At 35.3% G+C, this 22368-nt stretch overlaps 1 protein-coding gene across 8 annotated transcripts in view; it reads left to right on the top strand.

Annotated features, from left to right (window-relative positions):
• NPAS3 (neuronal PAS domain protein 3) overlaps positions 1-22368 on the top strand; it is a 612015-nt gene that overhangs the window by 419041 nt on the left and 170606 nt on the right. For all 8 annotated transcript variants that reach the window (XM_027638244.1, XM_027638243.1, XM_027638242.1 and 5 more), the window contains one exon: positions 9015-9104. In XM_027638244.1, the coding sequence (XP_027494045.1) occupies positions 9015-9104 (90 nt within the window). The remainder of the gene's footprint in view (positions 1-9014; positions 9105-22368) is intronic.

Raw genomic sequence — 22368 nt, 5'->3', positions numbered from 1 at the left:
ATTGCACTTCTGGACTGAAGCACTGTAACTTCAAAACTCTTTCACAAAGGGCTGCAACCCAGCATAAAGATATCAACTTTACTGAGAAGAATGTAGATGTACTGGATAATTATTTCAGGGCAAGATTTCAAAATATTTTTATTATTAATGAAATCTCGAGCTTATTCCATGAAGTTGTTTGTCCTGTGTAGAAACATAGGATAAGTGAATGGAAACCAGAGCTTCTATGGGTACCAGAAGAGTACAGCATAGTTTTCTATATATTTCTATCTTGTCTTCTGTTGGGTTTTGTGTCTTAAGACAGAGTAAGTTTTTGAGAATTTTTCAGTGATAAGGACATTTGAAAGGTCTCTGTTCTGTGATGTCTAATGCTATAGGAACTCATAGTCCAGCTTTTACTGCTGCAAAGGCTCTCAGAGGGTCTCATCTCCATTATAAATCCATTTTCTCCAAACATGTAGGAATTTCTCTAAGACCTCTGCCCTCTGTCAAATCTGGAAAAACTAACCTTGGATTTGAATGCTGTTAGTAGGTCAGACAGATAAAGACGTGCAGAGTAGAGGAACCAAATTTTAAAATTGGAAGAACCACTTCACAATCCAGACCTTAAAAGGTTATAGTTTTGTGGGCTTTTTTCTTTTTTTTTTTTTCCCATGCCTCTATAAACTTAACTTCTAGTAACTAGTATGTTCTGATTTGTGTCAGTCCAGATTCTAGTTGTCTTGGGGGTCACAAGAGTAAGGAGTCAAGGGACAGTGAGAGATGTGGAGACTTTTATGTACTGGTCTTTACTGGAAAAGTGAATGACTGCTTTAATTTAGTCCATCTGGATCCTAGAATTCTTGAGAGTGGACATATGTGGAACCACTCCACACTCCCCAAGGTGGAGAAAGAATTGTTATAGTAAATAGATCTCCTGCATTAGTACAGGGATTAATGACAGCTGGAGGAATTCTCAGCTGTTTAAGACCAGGTTCAGTCTTCTTTGTATTATAACATGCAATAAGAGGCTGAAGATAAGAACATGAAGTTTTTTGAGTTTGTTCTGTGTCCTTATTATATCTATTTTCCATTGCCTAAAAAGTATTCTCAATATGTTCTCTTTTCAAGAGTATAAATCAGAATGATATGCTAGTCAAAGAACGCAATTTCTTATATACGATCTATTTTGGTTGTTTGTATTGCCATCTAATAGATTAAATATGCTAAGTGTAAGTCCCTCATCCTGTTCTTCCTTGAGCACAGCCTCACTGCTTCATATATATGGAATTGTGTAATGCAGGTGAGAACACATGTACTCAGGTCTGGGCTAGACATCTAATTCTAGCAAGCCAATTGTCAGGATCAATCACCAGAACATCTGAGTACCTATTGAGTGCAGGTAATATTTTAAGAATAAAATTAATTTTATATCACAAATTCTTCCACATCATTTTTTCACCTAGCTTTTTGGATGGGCATTTAGTTACCTTTATCTGTTTGCTTTCACATAGTGTCAGATTTGTAGATTCATACATAACAAAGAAGGCTTCAAACTTACAGCTTGGGAAACAATGGGATTCACAACAATGCCTGTTGTTGCCACAATCAGTTTTGCCTGTATAGGTGCTTCTACTTGCACAGTGTTCCAGTCAGATCAGGTTCCCACAATCTCTTGCTGTGTGGTCTGAGGTGCAGGTCTGAGGACTCAAACCCTCATTCTGCCAACTCTCACTATGAACTCTCACTATGTATCTAAGCTCCTGCTGCTGAGTCACCTTACTCTTTCACTTTTGACACTTATTTAGTAAATGTTATGCAAGTAGATATATTGTCAAGTCTTTTACTCAGGGCAGTGCCTCTCGGTGCACAAATGCATAAGTGATTGTAACATTTGTACCACCTAAGGGCAGAAACCACTTACATTCGAACCATGTGTATCCAAAGCAAAACCAGTCCACAGATAGGTATACACTTAATCCTGACCAACAGTGGTCATTTTCTCAGGGTAAGAGATACACAATGTAATCTCTGTATGACAAATCTCATCCTAAATAGGCATATTTGATTGTATTACATGGCACACAGTTGTTGGAATTACAATCTGCTGTCCAAACAGTCTTGAACCAGCACTAGGAATCCTGTAAAATGGAGGGTAGGAGCTCATCAGGAATAGGCATCATTAAGATGAAAGTTCAGTGCTTTAATACGCAACTTCCACAGGGTGGTCTGGGATTTTGGACAAGTATAATGGCCTTCCAGAAAAAAAAAAAAAAAAAATTGCTATCTACAAGACAGAGATCCTGAAAAGTCATTTATTGCCTTTGTACACAAAAAATTGTCAAACTCTTAATCTCTGATTTTTTTCTTGAACTCCTATTACTTAGAGGTTTGTAATCTTGCTGTGATTCTCAAGCTCACCTCTTATTCTTGTCAATCTATTATCAGTGAATAAAACTGGAAGTATATTTTAGGAACCCGACTGCCTCCTTTAAACACTATTCTTGGCTCTGAACTTTTCTCTTCTACACTCCACTTTTGCAATGGTTATGATCTGGAATAAAACATGCTTTTTTCTAATCAAGTAGTAAAACTGCCACTGCAAGTTTTTGCTGCTTTGGATACATAAACTTACTTATTCTATAAGTCTGTGAAAGATGCATCAGAGGAATCAGTGAAGTTTACTCCTCTTCCTTCATTTCTTGGCTTTGAGCTATAAAGCAGACATCCTTATTTTTGACAAATTTATTTTTTGGCACTTCCTTATTGTCATAAATTGCATTCTGGCCACATAAGCAACAGGCATGAAGATGACAAATTAGGAAACTGGCATCAAAGTCCATTCTAACCACATCCTTTGAGTTTGTCCCCTTTCCTCTTCTTTTTTACTGTAGTTGTTTTGATGCCAAGTGCACATTGCTTTGTTGTCAAATATGTGTCATTAATTCAAAAGGAATCTATGGTCGTGTAGTCATATAACCATTATCGTGAACTGTGGAAAAATGGCACTGATATAAGAGTTGAAAACAGGGATTTCTATGTGTTTGATGCTGGGATTTTTACTCAGTGGTAAAAAGCTTGTAGCACAAGGAACACTGCAATATCTTATGCCTTTTTATTTTACTTGGGCTTCTGTTTTGGGTGGGGGTCTTTTTGTTTTGGTGGATTTTTTGTTTTATTTTTTTGTGTTTGGAGTTTGTTTGTTTGTTTTGCACAGGATTAAAAAGACAGAAGAGAGGAATAAAGCTTTTAGAGATTTGTGTAAGTCAGTAGATAATCAAACTTTAGTTGCTCATTTTTATTCATGTGTATGAAATACCTCGCATGTAAAATCCTACTTCCCAGCACAGTACTCTGGTTGTCTCATAGTACTTAATTGTGAAAGCCCAAGGTCAGATTTTTCCACCTAAGTAGTTATGCTTTTGCGTGTTTGTTGGTATTGCTGAAGGATATTGCTCTGATATCTTAATAATGAGAGCACAATAGAAGTGTACTAAGGCCAGATTTCTGTTAGCCATCATTTATGCCTTTTATTTTATTTTAACCCCCCATTCAAGAATGGTTACCATGTTGAAATGAAACTTACTTTTTTGTTTCTTTCTTTAGTAAATCATGGGTTTTATGCCGTGTTGTAACACATTAAATAAATAATGCAATTATATATATATTCTGAGAGGGAGTGTTTTCTTTTGTAAATGTCAATTGCATCCAATACTGCCTCTCTTTAAAAAAAAAAGTAAAATATTTTTGCTGTTATTGAATGTAGTATGTCTAATTGGTGACAGGCTTTGTCCTCAAATTAATGCTCAGCTCCAGTTATAATATCATTATGTCATAACACTGAAAAATTCTAATTAAGATGATCTGTTTGCCAGGAAAAAGTTTAGTATATCAATTAATCTGTTTTATCAGGGGGAGTATTCCCTTCCCCAACCCCTAACTCCTGATCACAGCCTGAATGATGAGAAAAACATCACAGATGCATGCTGCATTGGACAAAGAACACATGCATGCATTTAAATCATGTATATCTTACTTTTTACTGATGTAATTGTGAAATATGTTCTTTTTGCATTCATAATTAGGGGGTGGAACAGATGGTGAAGGCTTAGTTTAAAATAATCTGTCATTAAAATAACCTAGCCTACTGGTAATTCTTCACTCTAACTGGAGTTTAGGTCAGGCTAACAGGGGGTTTTGCAGCACTGGAATACACTAGAAAGAATTAGGGACTTCATGGATAGTATGAAATATGAGGATATTCTCCAGAAGGACACTGTAGTAAGACTCCAGTGAATTAAATTTGCCTGTATTGGGAATATGCAAAAATGGCTGGGACAAAATTCCTCTGACAAATATAAATCCATTTACTATGATGCATTATACATAAGTGCACATTCGGTCAAAGTGGTACAGTGGGTTTCATATCCTGTGAAGAAATAACCTCACTATGCTTCAAATACTGTAGAAGGCACTTAGTATTTTGGGTTAAAAAGCTGTGCTTTACAGTTTTGTATTATTCTGATGTCAGAGGATATAAATTATAATTATTTTCATTATTATTCAGAGGTGCTGTAGCTAGTGACTTTTGTGTCTCACTTCATGTCTACCACATTGACTTGCTGGTATGTGACAAAGGAAAGCTTGTGTCAGTCCTGTGTGGCTAGTTTAGAACAGTTTTCAGAAATAAGAAAACTGGCTTAGTAAATCAGAAACTTCCATGTCTTTAAAGCATTTATTTTAGTGTTCCCTCCAAGATTTCATTCTTTAACAGCTTTGAAGAGAGCATATAGATTTCAGCATGGTATTATGAAAAATCTTCTTGAGGAGGGGCAAGCATTAACATTTGTGTCAGTTCTTTTTCATCTTAATCCAACCTTGGTTAATAATCAGAAAATTCTACATAGTGGGTAAGAAGATGTAATTAACCCTTTGACCCCAGAATCTTAATTGGTGCCTGTTGAAAACAGTGGGACAGTTAAAAAAAATAAATTAAAAAGTAGCCTGTGGTGATTGAAACAGCATAATACATAATGGTTTTCTGAAACAAAAAGTACTTGGGAGCTTCAGCTTTAATCACATTTTGCAAAAACCAGTAAATGTAGGTTTAAACAAGAAGTTGTCAGTCTACCTTAAATTGGGTTGTGCTCAAAATTGGCATTTGAGGTCACCTTGACCCTTTCTCAGCTGCCACACTAGATGGGATAGGACTGGTTTTATGACAGTCAACTTCATTTATTTAAAAAAAAAAAAGATAATTGAACTCAAGAATATTTTCCTAACAGAAGACACTCTACCCTTATATTCATACCCTCTCCTTCCATGAAAATAGGGCATGTTATGAAAAACCAGTTACCTTTGCAGGCCCTATTTATAATTAACTGTGGAATGTCCAAAACAGAAATCCTATCTGCCTTTGAACTACAGTGAAACTGTTCAGAAATTCTAGCTGGAAATTACACTGTGGCACTCATTTGAAAAGAGAGATTTGAAAGCTGACTAAATCCAGTATCCTTCTCTCATTTATTGTGTCCTCAGTAATACATAGGTGATATGAATAATACTTCCAGAGTTTTCTTATTGAAACAAAATTTTTTGTGAATATATAGTATACAATGATATCACATACTCTTCTGCAGTATATAACATAACCTGTGTGATGTTGCCTTGCACCTTCTCTGAAGTCTGCTGCTCTCTTGGCATGCACAAAGGATGTACGCTTTATGAAAAATTGAAAAATTTCAACACGCATTACTTAAATAATAAATATTCATAAATAATACCTATGAATAACGAATGAGACAGTCCTTCAGAACTAATGTTTGACCTGTAAAAGGAACAACAACATTGTCACAAAAATGGTCCATCTCAGCCCTTTCATACTGGTGGGAGGAACTGCCTTGCACTGGAAGGTGGCTAGTTTTCCTCCTGTTTTTATTGTAATTTTTCTTAGGTATTGAAACTTGAGCTTAGTATTTGAGGTTTTTGTTCTAATGTCTCTGTATTTTGGGCATGGAAGTAGTTAGGTGTCCATTAACTGTTAATTAGTGGCTTTTTCAAAATATGATTAAATAAACTTTCTGATTTTGCTCTGTTGAAAAAAATGCTGAATTCAGTCAGTAATGGTATCCAAGCATTACTTCAAAGAAGCAGGAAAAGAAATGTAGAAGGAATGACTAACCATGATTTATTAGTCTCAGTTCGCTTAATGAACAAATTTTATGGCACAGGAAGTGACCAATCCCATAAGAAACCAAAGGTGTTGGTGTGCTGCACTGGCCCTGCCAGTCCTTCAGTGCTGCCTCCTTACTTGGAGGTAAAAGTAAGGAATAGTCTCCCAGAAAGAAAGAGAAGAAAAGACTAAAGAATTAAAACTGCTTAATTGAAATGAGAGAATCAGAGTCAATGGGATGGAAAAGCAGCAAGTGCTTAAGACAACTAACGCTTCTTGCTTCAACTCTCTTCCCACTTGCCGATGACTTTCAAACTTTAGCTATGGAAGCTGAAATTTCTTTGTGCAGCTATGTTGCCCAGAGATAGTTTTATTCATTTATATTTTTCCAGAAAAACTATTTTCACCCAATTTCAAAACAGCACTGAGGGAAACATTTCTGCCTAATTAGTGCTATAAACTTCCTTCAAATTTTTGTTTCATTATGAAGTCTATATTCCTAAATAAGATCATGTGTATAAAAGAAGCAGAAAAGCCATCAGTGACTCAGAGAATTAATTTTTTTCTGTTCTTGCAAAACTCTATCAAGATATGCCAGATAATTACATACTAATGCAGTGTACTAAACAGACCAGATCATAAATACATTCCAACTGCATGTAACTCTCTCAAATAACAAAGCAAGGGGACTGCACTAAAATCCTGGCTATATAAAAAACTGAGAAGAGGAAAGTTGTTTCTGTATGATACACAAATAACCTGTAAAACATCTTTCCTCAAGATATCATTAAGCCAAGAATTTAACAAGATTATAAAAAAAAAATCTAAGGAAGATCAGATATCATAATCGTGCCAACTACTGACAACAACAGGTTAGAAAGAAAACCTCTGGTAGCCTTGTCATTGCCCATATGGATATTCCAAACACTGTTCTGAAGAGTCTAGGTACATCCTATAAGACAGGAAAATGAATGGCTACAGATAGGCTGTTAGTCTCGTTCAGTTATGGCAATTTGTTGTTGCTTGTGGAGAATGATGTTCCATACAGGTGGCCAAGGAGTCAGTGTCACACTTCTCAGTTTTATCTCTCACAGAGGCTTAAACCAGTTTCCTCAAAGGAATATGGGACAGAGCATCAGGAAAACTTAAAGCAAGACCTTTAAAGATTTACTCTTCTGAATAAAAGAAATTGTACATAGTGGGAGAGATCAGATGTGCAAAGGTTTTGATTGTCCTGGTATGGATCTAAGATTGAACTTCACTGTTCCAAATTTTCCACCTGTTACTGATGTTAAGAATGCAAGGAACTGATGTTAATAATTTGAAAAAAAAAGATGATTTAAAGGAGGTCATAAATGGCTTGCATAATATAAATGTTTTTACGTGAAGGAAATCTATGCAGATTTACATTTTTATTAATTCATAAATATAAATTAGGGTCTTTCTTTAATGCAACGTCTTTAGTGAGGGTTTGTTTTCCAATATGGGGTCTATTATTTTTAGAAAACTCAGATTTTTGAACTAATTCCACCACCTACTACATCAGAGAAGGGGGAGCATTTGCCAAAGACAGCTTCTGACTAGCAGCCTGTTGGAAATTAATCAAGAAGCAGAAGAATAGAGAAATAAAACCTCTCAGAAATCACTGCTGTGTATTTAAAAAGGAGTGAAATGATTACATGACTATTTCACCCTATATCTCCATCAAATTTAATGTGTTTTTCTTCTTTTCCCTTCCAAAACCAGGTTGATCCATGCTACAGTTATATTTTCACTTTACATGTACCTTTGTCACAAGGAAATATTTGGGATGGGATTTTTTGGATTGTTCCTTGTTCCTCCCAGCTTTTGGGCTGTTTCGTATTTTTCAACTTGTTTTAGCATTTCTAATTTCTGTACTTTTGTGATTTTACTTTGCAATAGCTTTTTTGCCAGTAATCACTCCCATTAAAGGCAAAAAGGTAAAGGCACAAATAGTGTATGAAAGGCAGATTCTTCCTAGTGAAGGTTCACTCTTATTCATAGAGGTGTATTTCTGTCTTGATGTGCAGTGATTTACTCCATGTGTCAGGTTAGAATATAGTTCTTTGTTTATTAACTGCACTCATGTTTCAAAAGGTATGCATTAATCACTGCAGTTGTATTTTGATTTTTGCAGTTGCAATGGAAACCACATCCAAAGACTTGAACCTGTCAAAGTAAAATCTGATCTAGAGTTTTACAATGAAGGGATGAAATTCATAACATTTCTAGAGACTTAAGCTGTAAACATATTTGACAGTAATCTGCTGATTGGCTTTGTTTGTTGTCTCACAAAAGGAAAATGGGAGGGGGGGGGTGTGCGCGCGCACGTGCGTGTATGTGTGTAATCCTCAATTAATTTACAAATTATTGAGGTCCATAGTGGTTTGAGTGATGGCAGGATTTTATTTTCTCCTTTTCAGTTTTTGGAAGTGGAAATTGTCTGCTTTGATTCTGAAGGATGGGGGGATGTGATCTTTTTATTTACCATTCAATTGGAAGGTTATTTGTTTTCCTTATTTATTTCTTCCTGTTAAAAATAAAAATCTTTTATTTTTCTGTATTTCTTCTGTCAAGCAAATGAGATAAATTTTATCTAGTATATGGCAGATGTAAACACGACAGTAAGTCCTTCAACTTAGTAATATACTCATATGCTGTTTATTAAAATGTGGGTAGAATATAAAGGAATTGTCTTAGGAGTTCAAATTAAAACCACTCTCATAACAATCAGAACATTTTCCTCAATTTACTCTGTGATGTCTTTGTTTGAATCTATTTCTCTCTGTCATTTGGAGGTTTTTATTAATCTATTCACTTTTTTTTTCCCCTTACTCTGTAGTCCCTGGATGGATTTGTATTTGCACTAAATCAAGAAGGAAAATTTTTGTACATTTCAGAAACTGTCTCCATCTATTTAGGCCTGTCCCAAGTAAGTACATGCTTTCAATTCTAGAACATAACTGTGTATGATGCATTCTTCTGTTTATCATTCTTAAGGAAATAATAATTTTGCTTTTGTACTTTGCATGAATTATTGAATTAGTTGTTTAAAGTTGCATCTTGTTCATCCTGAGACACAACTGAAAAATCTGTCTCTCAGTATTGGATGTTGAGATGTGTCTGAAAACTTTTTGCCACAAAGGATCATTATTAATTTATTGAGAACAAATGAAGTTTCTTTTCTCAGTTGTTTTGAACTTTAAACCTTTATACCTGATAGGAAAGGGACACTCTAATAGTACTTCCCTTGTGTCCTATTACTGGATGTTTATGGAGTACCCTGCATTATCCAGGGAGCTGACACGATGACAGGGAGTCATTTGGAGTCAAGAAATGCTGAAAGAGACCATTAAAATGTCTTGCAGGGTGGGTTCCAACAAGGACACATTTTGATGCTCTCACAAATGCTCAGTAATATGAAGAAATGAATTTATAAAATATAATAGTTCTTGGTTTGGGGTTTTTTTTCTCATTTAATTGCTGACAACTGTTTTTCAAAGATTAAAAGGCAGGACAGAAGTGGGGTGAAAGTTAGTTGTTAATGCTTATTCCTAATCTTGCAGCATTCAGAAATGTTTAGGCAGGATAGCTTCTTTCTGCCTTCACTTAGAAATGCAGTAGAAAGTTTTTGCATGATGATTTTCAGAGTAGGATAATCTACTTCTATTGCAGTCACCCTAAGGAGAAAAAAAACCCTGAAGTAATATTTATTTCAGCTCCTTTAAATTGGGACCGATACTGCTATGAGGAAGCACCTATTAGCACAAGCTACTGTCAGTTTTGCTGTATCCCACCAACAATGAAACAGGAAATTTTAACATTTGGTGCCAAAAATTTAAATATTATCTGGTGAGAATCTGAATAGAGTTTCATTAATTCCTCATAGAACATGCAAGCAATTGGCTGTAATAAGTTCAGTAATTGTTATTTTATGATGGCTTTGGCAAACCCAATGCTAGAAATGGAAACAAGAGCTCTTTCTAACTCATATCAGTATTCTTGTCTCTCATTAAAGTCCCTTGTTTTGTAATAGACTTTAATCCCTGACTTAATCTGTTTGGGAGTTAGTGTGAGGAATCTCACATTTTGAAATCAGTGCACCACCATGTTGATAATACAGTAAAGAATTGGAACTTTAATGTTTATTATTGTCTTATGTTCATATTAATCTGTTTTATGCATAGTATCCAACGAAGTTTAATAAGCCAGTAAAGAAGAAGGATGGATAATTAGTTTAAGCAGGTAAATGCTAATTAGGAAACTCCTGAAAGGCATCCATTATACACTAGCTTAAAACAAATTTTACAGCCCTGGTTAGTGGTGTAATCCAAATTCTGTCAAGGCAACTGCATTTTCTGTAATTGAGATGTGTATGTTTGCTTTGCATAACAGATGGCTCTGTATGCTTAGACTGATAGCTAGGAAAATAATAATTGCATTATTCTGGCCAAAAGAATATTAGCTCTTGGGTTTTGGCCATTTCAGTCAGTCCTCCTGCCAGCACAGCATATGCACATATATGGATTGGATTTTCAAGGAAATTGATGCATCTGGAATAGTGCGGCCATCTGAAATATCATCTGTTCAAGAAAAATTTGGCTTTAACCCTATGCTAGTCTCTTGTTAAAAGCATTTTCTACCACTGTCTTTTTAACTGTAAGAGTTGGTAAATTTTTTCATACTCTGAACTCACACAGTGTTGTTAGGGCTTTACACTTAATCTTTATCCCCATACATATTTCAGGAAAGTGTTCAGATAAATAAATGAATTTTCTTTGCATGTTAGAGTATTTGATATATCAGGACAAACATTTCCATGTGTTCACCACTGAAAGTACTGATGGAAGAGCTACCAAAAATCAGAACAAGGACTATAGATTTTTATACAATAGTAAATGAAATCTACCGAAATCTACTAAAATATCTGAGATTTTTGCTGTTCTTCTCTTCTGTCTTTATGGAGACATTTTATACTTCTCAGACCTCCTGTACTTATATTTTTAATATTTTATTCTCTTGCTATAATATTTTATAGATAGTTTCTTAATTACTTCAAAAGAAATGCTGTAGCTACTTATTACTAAATCACTAGTCAAAGCTTATTTGTTACAAAAAATACCAGCAAGAATATTCATAGAACCATTTCTCAAACTATACATGGAAATGCTACTGTTTGCACTATAAAGACTTAAAATACTTGTGAATTCTGAATTTCTGGATTTGTGCTGTGTGATACATGTGGCGTTGCATTTCTTGCACTGCAGGTAAACGTTGATATGACCCTATCCTTATACTCCCAAATTACATATTTATAGAGAACTTCTAGGCAGTTTTCAACTTAAAAGCTGGATATATATTATAAGCATTTTTATTTGAAACATCTTCATCAAGTGCTGACTGTGGAGTCTTGCTTTCTAGTCAAATGACTTCTCTAAGACTTCATCCTTGTTTAGTTCAGCTTTTTTCCTTTTTTTTTTTTTTAACTGGTATGCGTGGAAGTAATGTACAATATATTTTGTACTTGCAAAGCAAAATCTTATGTCTCTCAGCTAAAGGAAAACAATCCTTTTACTGAATCTCAGTAGGTAAAACCAGTTTTTCACAGAACCCAATTTTTCTCCTTTCTGAACATTTAGAGCCAGTGGTGCAAAACAAATGGATGCTGATGTTCTAAGATAGCTCCAGGACTAATAGTAAAGAAATCTGATAAAACAATATCTTGGGAGGCAGCCTGGCAATGATGATAATAAAGTTACCTCTGGCAAAAGGAACAGTATATTTGCACAGTAAACAAAAATTACAATAAATGCACTTTTGACATTACAATGAATATACCTTGCATGTAGATAGCCACAACATATATTTTTGAACACTTTATCTACCAGCTAATGCTAGCCAAAAATTTTAAGTTAGTTTGGCAGATATAGATTTTAGACCTTACTGGAATTGCAACAAAAGCAGTTTCAGAGAACATAGAAAGGAGAAAGACATAGTTAGCTGAAAATAACGAGTGAGGTAAGGTAAAGCAGCAAAGCAGCAGAAATGGACCAAAAATTTCCCATGTATACCCTCAGTCTGTATAAATTGTCGTGGTTCAGTTATACTTGAGGCAACCTGAAATAATTCAACATACTTTTTACTTCTTTCAGGAACTTTAGTATTTGTTGAAAGACTCAGACATGTCTAGAAATGTGCAGTATGGCCAGGATTTCTTCCTGGGTTGGACAACATGACCTGTGATATTGTAGCTTTCCCTTTTCTCAATACAAACAACTTTTTATGCTGCATCTCTGTAGTGATGTTTGTTCTTCATGGATATCTAGTCTTGGGCATTTTCCAAGTCAGTACTAACTTTCGATATCAGAGTAACTGCCATCTTTGGAATACTCAGGCCCTGATTCCTTTTAGAATTGCAATGAGATTTCAAAAGAAAATGACTAAAAAGTCACCATATCTGGACATTGAAGAGGCCTTCAAATCACTCCTTCCAGCACTTAGAAGTCATTATCAGTGCTTACCTAAGAGATTTCAATTCTTTTGAAAAGTCTCTGTGTTTGAGGCTTAGACCAAAAATATACCGAAATGTAAATAGTAACAAATAGAGGGTAAAATCTATCCAGAACCAGACAGAAAAAATATTTCTTATCTGGAAAGGAAAAAAATTGTCAGACATAGGATGTTTCAAGGTCAAAAATATTATTGAAGTGTAGAAAATATTATGGGTTGATAATCTGTCTAGGATACTTTTGCTTTCAGGAAACTAGTCACCTCTCACCAACAGTTGTATGCAACAAAGATATTATGTATTGTTTCCCCTCTGTGAGGTCCACACCTTAAAGTAAAACATTTCCTACTTGTCCAGGACATAGAGCAGGTTTGCAAATTGGCCTTTTGAAAAGACAGCTCACTAAAAAGGAACAGTGCAGCTGCTAGCATAATAGGAGATAGATAATAGAGATGAAGAAGGAAGAAAAAAGAATAAATTGTGGATAATTTACCCTTTTTAAAACAAGGCAGGCAAAACCAACAGGTATATTACATGTGTACTCTGTTACTAGTAGCATAACCTATCTCCTTATTTTGGCTTTCTGTGCATTTGTTCTATGAAATGGCAAATAAAATTATAGCTACAGCACACAAGTGCAAGGTCAAATAAATGACAGTACTCATTCTATTTGTGAAGCTATTCTGAAAAGGAACCATGGTGCCAAATGTGGTTTATTTGAATAATAAAGAAGAATTAGATTCCCCTGATAACTTGGCTGAGGGCCAATAAATCACTGGAGGTTAAGAATGCTTTGCAACTGCCATGTATTTCTTTTGCTTTTACAAAGCACAAACCTCAACTACTATGCTCTACCTGTTTTTCAATGCAAATCGAGGTTAGTAGATGGTTAAAGAATTGCTTTTGTGCTCTGTTTGCTTAAAAAATATTGTAAGGCAATCTTGGAGCTTTCATTCTGTAAGTTCTACCTTATTTTCCTCCTATACTATTATCTAAATAATAATAATAATGATAATGATGATGATTATATAAAAATTCCAAGGGAAAAAAAAAAAAAAGGAAAGCAAAAGCCACAAGCTTCACAGGAAAACTGCAGTTTTTTTAAGCAAATCCAGGCAATAACCAATCCAGGAAAGAACTTGCCTTTTTTTTTTTTTCTTGTGTTGCTGTCATTGTTTTAGTGTTCTGAATGTAAATTTCTATATGAAATGAGCATTTGTACTCATTTAGTAAATTGGTGCACTAGCATTGTTAACTTTTTAATAGTTTTTTCCCCTTTAAAAATGGCAAATAAAAGCCTGGGAAATTCTGTGTTGGTCATGTGGGTTTTTAAAAATTTTTTCTTTAACATTCAGTATAAGAAAATTAATTTACTCTTGTCTTTTATGCTAAAAGAAGTGAGCAAGGGAGGAGCTCTATTGAAATAGAGCAGCTCTGAGGATTTTGAGAGCAGTAAGAAAATATAAGTATCAAAATAATTCAGAAACAGTACAAGGCACAGTGGCACGTTATCAATTTACAACATTTAAATTGATAAATGCTTGGTGGTGAAGGCCTACAAGGGCACTTTGAAAAGCAAATAGCGACCTGCTGAAGAAATTGATTTTTTCCCCCCCGAAAATGACTGCATGATGCATCATTTGACTGCATGCTGTCCAAGTGCTTGACAGAGATAATCTCAGCAATCCCACGGGTGACCTTATCGTTCTCACCAGGGCAACTTTGTCTAGGTTCTGACTTTGTGCATGTCAAGGTTTCTTCAGGCAGGATCCTTAGGGGGAAAAAGTTCTTCTGTTCGATCCAGATATTGAACCACTCTTGAAGGCATTCCCCCACCCCCAAAAAGGCAAGCTTGTTTCTTTTCTTCATAATTATGAATGAACTGAACAAGAGAAAATATCTATAGACACAGTATCTTTGCTGAAGCCATTATTGCCTTTTCAGTGTAGTTTGGCTTAGCTCTTAAAGGAGAAGGGATACCTGCCATTAGACTTTATCAGACACAGTTGAAAGACCACAATGTATGGAACTCTTCTACGTAACAGACATATCCCCCCCGCTTTCTTTTTCACACTCACTGTTTGCAGCTTTATTTTTCTCATGAGAAGATTTTGCCATTGTCACAGTATTTCATATCAGTGCCTAAATTTTTTTTCTTTATACTGTTTTAATTGTTGAGGGCTTTTTAATCCCTATCCCAACCTAAGAACTTTTAAGACAACTCAAGTGCAAATGACAAACTGACAGAAATCCTGAACATCAACATCAATATGCATAATTTTGCATAGACACTCTGTAACAACCTTCACTGTATGGTCATGAAGCGATCCAAAACACTTAACCTGTTTTATCTGGTTGTTACAAAACTGGTTTTGTCTAGCACAGAGGAATATATTGCCCAGGCTGTGAGAAATAAAGGCATTTAAAGATTTGCAGGATTTTTTAAAGTGACTTATATTATGAACAAATTATTTTTCATGTGCAGTTAGTAATTGTTAATTTTAATTACTGACTAGGGATCTGTTGAAAGCAGCAAATGTAATGCTCTGTTTGGTACCCCAAAGCTGCTTTACCCACTGCCTTTGACACCCACAGTTCACCATATTCAACCTCTTTTACCTCCTTCTTTCATCCACAACATTAATTCTGAGTGAACAAGACGTGCTTCCTTGCTTTTGACAAGATTTGCTGCAGTCTCATGCGACAAAAACCCAACACTCATTCCAGATTCAGAAAGTAGGATTTATAACAGCATTTTAATTTAATGTTGGATGTCGAACATATAAAGAGATCACAGTAGTACTAGAGCTGAAAATTGATGCCTTTTTTATTAGTGTCCTCTCAGAAGTGGGTGAGCTGCTGTTTGTGCAATGGAGCACAGAGCACCACAGTCAGATGAATGAGGATATGCTATCTGCAAGGAATCATATTTCAAACCACTGTCTGCTTCTATTGATGTGCTCAGAGTTGAAAGGTTATGCTAGTAAATGCCATCAGAATTTTCAGTGTTAGAAATCTGTGGAATAATCCGCTGACTGTCACTTTGTAGTCAGTCCAAATGCAATATACAGTGGAGCTTTAATAATTTTTTTTAAGTGAAATTAACTTATTGTTGCTGATCGCATTGTTTTGCTTATTCCTCTGCAGCGTGTTTAAATACTGCCAACAGTATTGTCTCATAGGCTCCACTGAATATAGCTCTCTGTTGAGTTAACTAAAGGAATCCAGAATGTCATTTTACATGAGAGTTATGTTTCCCTTATTTATTCTTTTGAACATATTTTACCAGCCATTGAGGCTGGAACATTGAAAGCCGCTATGCAGAAGGGATTCACTGGTTAAAATGAATCACATGGATTCTCCATCCAATAAAATATAGCATCATTGGTTTAACACTTGAAGGCTGAAGACTTTTCATGTCACTTAATAATTTCTAGCATTTGCTGTTAAAAAAAATTGATAAGGTATTTTCATTGCTATTTTTAACTCTTTCGAGTACTGAGTAACACTGCAAACGTTGGCAATCAGACAATTTGCTTTCTGATGGATGCAGTGTTTTCTGATTATTTTAAGAAAAATGTCTGGGGAAAAAGGTGAAGACAAATTAGGTATTTTATGTTTCTCTCTACAGCAAAACCAAAAAGTTTTCCTGAATTAACATCATATTATCCAAATTAGCTACAGAGTAGTTTGATATCTTTTTTTTGCATTACACTGTAACTGAATTGTGTGGAAGTTGGAGAATATTCTGATATATAGTTACTCAGTAAAACAAACAATTGTGGAATAATTAAGGAAAAAAAAATAGATACTGCTGGGAAACATACCCATATGTCATAAAGATATTTTCCATGCTATCCCAGCACATTAGAGATGAGAAGAAAAAAAACCTTAAAAGATAAGTAAATATTCTACCTTTTAAGAGTAAGGTCAAAAAGTCATTCTACTGATGAGTGATCAAAATTTCATTTCTAAAAATAAATTATAAATAAATTATAATTAATAGGTTTTTATTGATATTAAGAAAATATGCCTTTCGATGCTTATAAGATGCACTGATTATAAACTTTGATACTCTTTTACATCTGTACTTGAGTCAGCACCAATGAAAATCATGACTCAAATATTTTGCAATGTATGAAATGTCTTGAGATTTGTAGCAGTGAAGCAGTATGGGTTCACTTGACAGAATTCCCATCCCAAGCACTTGAGAAAGGGTGGGTCTATCCACAGAAACTTGGCTTAAGGTTATGAATAAATAAAGCTGCCCATATTTATTAACAACACAATCACTGAATGGATCTTGGCTAAAAACAGTGCTGTGAAAATGAAATAAAAAACCCCAACCTACTTTAAACTCAAATCAGTTCAGTGATATCTTCAGCTGAAATCCTCTCTGACAGTTCTAACAGTCCAACTAAGGTTGCATATGAAAGCACAAGATCAGGAAGAAGCAGCTCAGAAAAAGGATAGGAGATATGTCTTAATCTGCTTTTGCATCATGTATTTTTACAGCCTTGGTCAGAGCTTTACTTGCTCTGTCTTCAGTCAGAGTAATACTAATCTGGGAAGAGAGGATTGGTAAGAGGACAAAAACATTCCAAATTCTGGGAAGAATGTCTTCACTGCAGATGGGATCTAGCCAAGAGAACCTCTCAAGCCAAAGGTTATTGGTGCTTAATCCCCAAGGTCTGCAGTGGAAATTCAAGACAATCACATCCATGTGCTATTGCTCTTCCAGTGCTAATCTATATTCTTTTGTCACTTCCTGTCCTCTTCAGCATTAAAATAGACCTATGCTACTTTAGCACTTTAAACCAATGTTTCCCTGTATTTCCTCCCTGCGTTTGAACCAGGATGCCATCCGAGACATTCTCTGCCCATGTTTCCAATTGCACATCAGCTGACAGAAGCTTCCTGGTTAAGTTACAGTGTGAAAGGGAATGTACCCAGGCTGCTTTCTGCATCTAGCAGACAGGGAAAAATAGCATCAGAAGACTTGTCAGTCTTACTGTGAACCCATACTTTATATCACATGCTCAGCTGAGTTCTTCAACAGCATTCACATTAAAAGTTCTTTCTGCTGTTTGCTCGTACCTTTAGAAGTGCCTGCATTAATACTGAGTAAGTCAGCTCCACGTGGAAGCTGTTTACTTCTTTTTCTCTTGGCAATCCCACAGAAGGACCCTCTGCAGGTGAATCTACAGGAGAACCAGTTTAAATCCCTATTACAAGCTGTGCCATCAAGATCTGCCATCAGGACCTGTCCCAGTACATAGCATGCTCTAGCAGTGCTGGCATAGCCAAAGCTAGCTATGCATCGGCATTTCTGCTGACCATCAGATGAGGCAGAGGAAACCTAGGACTTCATTTTTCCCTTTCAAAAGACAAGAGATCAGATGTGGCAACAGAGTGAAGTGATAAACTTCCTTTATCCAGAGTTAGAAATGTAAGACAGAAACGAGATAGAGAAAATATCTTCCTTCAGCAATGAGGACACCTGTCTAAGAGCAGGAGTTATCTTACCTTTAGAGACAGGAAACCCCTGCATATATTGGAGGGAGGGGGAATCAGATTAGTATGAGGGGACAGACAAAAGAAATGCCTCTCTGGTGTGAGCAGACAGGAAGGAGAAGGCAGAAAAGAGACATAGCATACTGCCCCTGCTCAGCAACAGAGCTGTGAGGAGACACACTGCTTCTTCCTCAGCCACCAAAATAAATTTTACCAACCTTTGATATTCAGAATTCATAGCCCAGCATCAATTCAAATAGTGAGTCTAGTTCCAAGTTATTCACCATATACGAAAATAATATTTTGAAGAGCGTATTAACATTCTGGGGTTTTTGCACCCTTTGTGGCTTTGCATTTTCAAGTCTTCTTTTTCCACTAGCTACATGAATGCTAGAAGTGTACTTTTATATGTAAGAGATGTCTGAAACATTCTGGGAATATCGTGATTCTACAGAGAGGCCTTTGAAGCTACAATCAAACCACTTGATTGGCAATAATATTATAAAGTTTGGCAACAGTAAAGTATAAAGGAGAAATACTGTCTTATTTCTCTGGTTGAATGGAATCACATGGATCTATAAACTAATATCACATGTTCTGCTCATACTGCATTCCAGATAATTTTAAAGCCTTTGTGTTAATAAATCTGGCCTTATAATAATAAAATGTATGACAGAATTGTTACCTATATTAATTATTTTTTGTTTAAAATTCTGTCTTTGGGTCTTTTGGGTGACAGGTATTTTCTAGGAAGAGTACTGCTGGATTAGGATGTAGCCATTATAGTTAGGCATAGTCTAGACCTCTTCATACTGCTTTTCAGAAACATGTCTCTTTTGGGACAGCATTTATTCATGCATAAGTGGTAGATACAAAGCCATACACATTCCTGAGATTCTTTCAATAACAATAAAGCTATCCATGTGTTGTTATTGAACTTCCGTAATATATGCATATGAAAGATATGATGAATACTGTAAATTTCTCTCTTCCACATATTGAGGCAGTATGTATGAGTCATGACTTTAAGTTTGTAGGAAGAGATGCTTCCTTTTCTAAAAGTCATTAATGCAGTTGGAGAAACAGTAGCTTTCCCTTCTACATTTGTTTCTCCTGACCTGACATGTATCTGATCCACGTGTCTGATCCCAGTCTGTAAGTGAATTAAAAGATTTCACAGGCTTTTGAATGGTTCTTTTGCCAGCATGGTTCTTACTTTACACTATGAATGAAGATATTTTCTGTAAGTTATTGAGCAATCCCTCTGCCCCTATAAGCAACTAGTATTTTGAATAGTTTTGTTCCCTATTGGTTATAGATTACTTGCATGGTCATATGACAGGTTGATTTCTTTGTCCTGTCTCCAATTGTATATATTCGTATTGAGTTAACCTGAATCAACATTTTGTTAAGGCATTTTAGAGGATTAGTACATTAAATGTTACTGCTATACACTTTACTTACTGCAACTTTGTGTGTGGATGAGCTAGTGTCTAACCACTGAGAAAGATGCATTCCAAAGACATGACAATCTTCAGGGTCAGACTGGTTGACTAAAAAGATGTAGTGAAAAACTTTTTCTATTGTGATAGGACATTTGATTAGTTGCACATTTGGGAGGGTTGAACAGTATGATATTTTTGTTTAAAAGTCATCTGTTTCCCATCTTCTTCTGATTCAGTCTGTCTTCCTTGTTAGCTCCCAAATTAAGTTTTGATGTATTGTTGCTTAAGTATACAGTACCTTCCTATCAGAGGGCAATTCAGGGGAAGATTTGTTAATAGAAAATAATTCAGTCACTGAAATGCAGATGAGCAAATTCCAGTTTCTAGAGAGCAGTCTACTGCAATGGCCTTCTCTTTCATGCTCACTGCAAGTTTAAGTACTTATCTTTCCTGCATTTTGGTAGAAATGTGTCTACAGAAAGAATTTCATTCACTTCAAATTGAACTTATTCCGGATGTTTTGTTTGGCTAAATCAGAACAGGTTCCTTAATTCTTGTTCTATTCTCCTCTTCTTTTTTGATCCCTACACTCTGCTTGGCTTATGTACACTTGTGACTGTGAAGAAAGATCTTATGCATTTGATGGAAGACCACTGAAATAGACAGATGCAAAACAAATTATGTTTTTTCCATTCTAAGTGGTTAGGAGCTATTTAACTGGTAAAACTACATTAGTTCTGTACCTAATTTGGAGAGTGGCTAGTTCTGATGTCTTAGAATTCCCAAGATTTGTAGCATATAGATTTTTAATATAGCTGTATAGTTTCTAACACTTGAGAATGGCGGTTAACTGAAACTTCTTTCTCACGCTTCATATCAAATTCCCAAATTTCTCCAGTTTTGTGTAATGTTCTCTTAAAGGAGAAGACCTTAATGAGTACATCTTGTTTGGGACATGTACCTAGGGAGATATCATTGTAGACAAAGCAATTTAGAAGGCCCAGACACCTTGGAGAAACTCCAAAGAAGGAATGTGACTTGAAGGTGATGGTGATGATGATGAGGAAGAAAGGGGTCCTGAGACCTCCGAATTCCAGGAAGGCATGCCAAGGGGTGAATCCGAGGGACGTTCTGGGGGGCAGATAATTTCAGGTTGGATACATCCATTAGACATGATAATTAATTAGAGCTATAAAATTGTAAAAGCCCAATGCTGTATTGTACACTATAGTACAATTTTGTATGTAGTGTGCCTTAAAGCGCTTAAATTAAAGATTACTCTTTACTTTATCTATATTAATATTGTCCAAAAAGTTCTTTTCTTTCATTTTAGGCAACAGTTCTACCACAGTCTGGTCTACACTCTCATTATGTTTTTGTGATAAATCCCTGCGGATTAGCAAAGCCTGAAACCGACCTACTGAGGGTGAAAATTCATGTGAAATAATAACAATAAGTGAAACCAGAAAAAAAATACCAGATATATAAATGTAACTTTTACAGCTCATTAATTAAAATTGTCCTTGAATGGTTTCAAGAGACTACAAAAGGACACTACGATTTTACTATGTTTTGGAACCTTTTCAATTGAGCAGACAAGAAAATCATGTAATTCTGGAATTCATTCACCTCTTCAGTAAAAACACAAGCCTTCAATTTTAAATAGCATTTGTAGAAATTAAAGAAGGTAAATTGAAGATGTTTCTAAAACGTCACAGTTTAATTGTGATACTGGATGATATGGACTATCCCCTCATTATCATCTAGAACAGCTGAGAAGGTGCTGTGAAAATAACAGTGTCTTTTAAAATAACTGTAAAACCCAAAGATTGTAAAGGAGATTATACATTCATACTTATATTTGCTGTTTTGAATCAAGTTGTTGATGTGTGATATTCTTCATTATGGTATTAGCACCCATGTCACAGCAATATCAGAATTTGCATATAAACAATCAACATAATGGATTGGAAGTATGAAATTCAAGGATTATTATTATTATAAATAAAACACATATCCTAAAATGCAAATATTTATTCTGTGCAAGTATAATTATAATATTCCTATGATAGCTGATAATTTTCTGATTCTCTTTTATACTCTCATTTAAGTCGTATTTATTCTTTTGCAACCATGGCCTTCATTCAACGCTGGACATCTTAGTGAGCTGTAGTACAGGGGGTTTTTTTGGTTTTAACCTTCAAAGGAATTTAGCTGAGCAGATGCTACATTGAACTAGTCAGAGTAGAAAGGAAATTATATGGCTTTAAAAGGGCACATCTAGCATATCTACTGGGCTAAAGTAATTCTGGCAATGCTTCAAAGGATATAACTTCTGATGGTAAAGTAGGTAGGCTACAGAATGAAATCACATATGGCAAGCTGTCAAAGTCTTCCTACACATTCAGTACATTTATATAAGTGCAAATGGATGCTGCTTAGATGGAGTCCCTAGCAATTTCCTGTTAAATGTGCTCTAAGATTATCTGATACCATTTGACTAAATTATCTGTAAAAGCAGAGGACAACTTTTATGATCAAATATTTAGAAATTAGGGGGTTTTTTTGGCAGATTACCTGAAATATGAACTGCAATTGTATTAACACTTGAAAGCAAAGGACTTTCAGTAATAGCAATTATATCAAAACAGGGATAATGAATTGTTGTATATCAATTTGAAGAGGATGTATTTATAGGTCAATGATGTCAATAGCTATAGTTCTCATAG

This window comes from Corapipo altera, unplaced genomic scaffold (genome assembly GCF_003945725.1).
Source record: "Corapipo altera isolate COAL_440 unplaced genomic scaffold, ASM394572v1 23, whole genome shotgun sequence".
In the NCBI taxonomy this organism is placed as follows: domain Eukaryota; kingdom Metazoa; phylum Chordata; class Aves; order Passeriformes; family Pipridae; genus Corapipo; species Corapipo altera.
The sequence above is the reverse complement of the archived record's forward strand: the minus strand, read 5'-3'. Positions and strand labels throughout refer to the sequence as shown.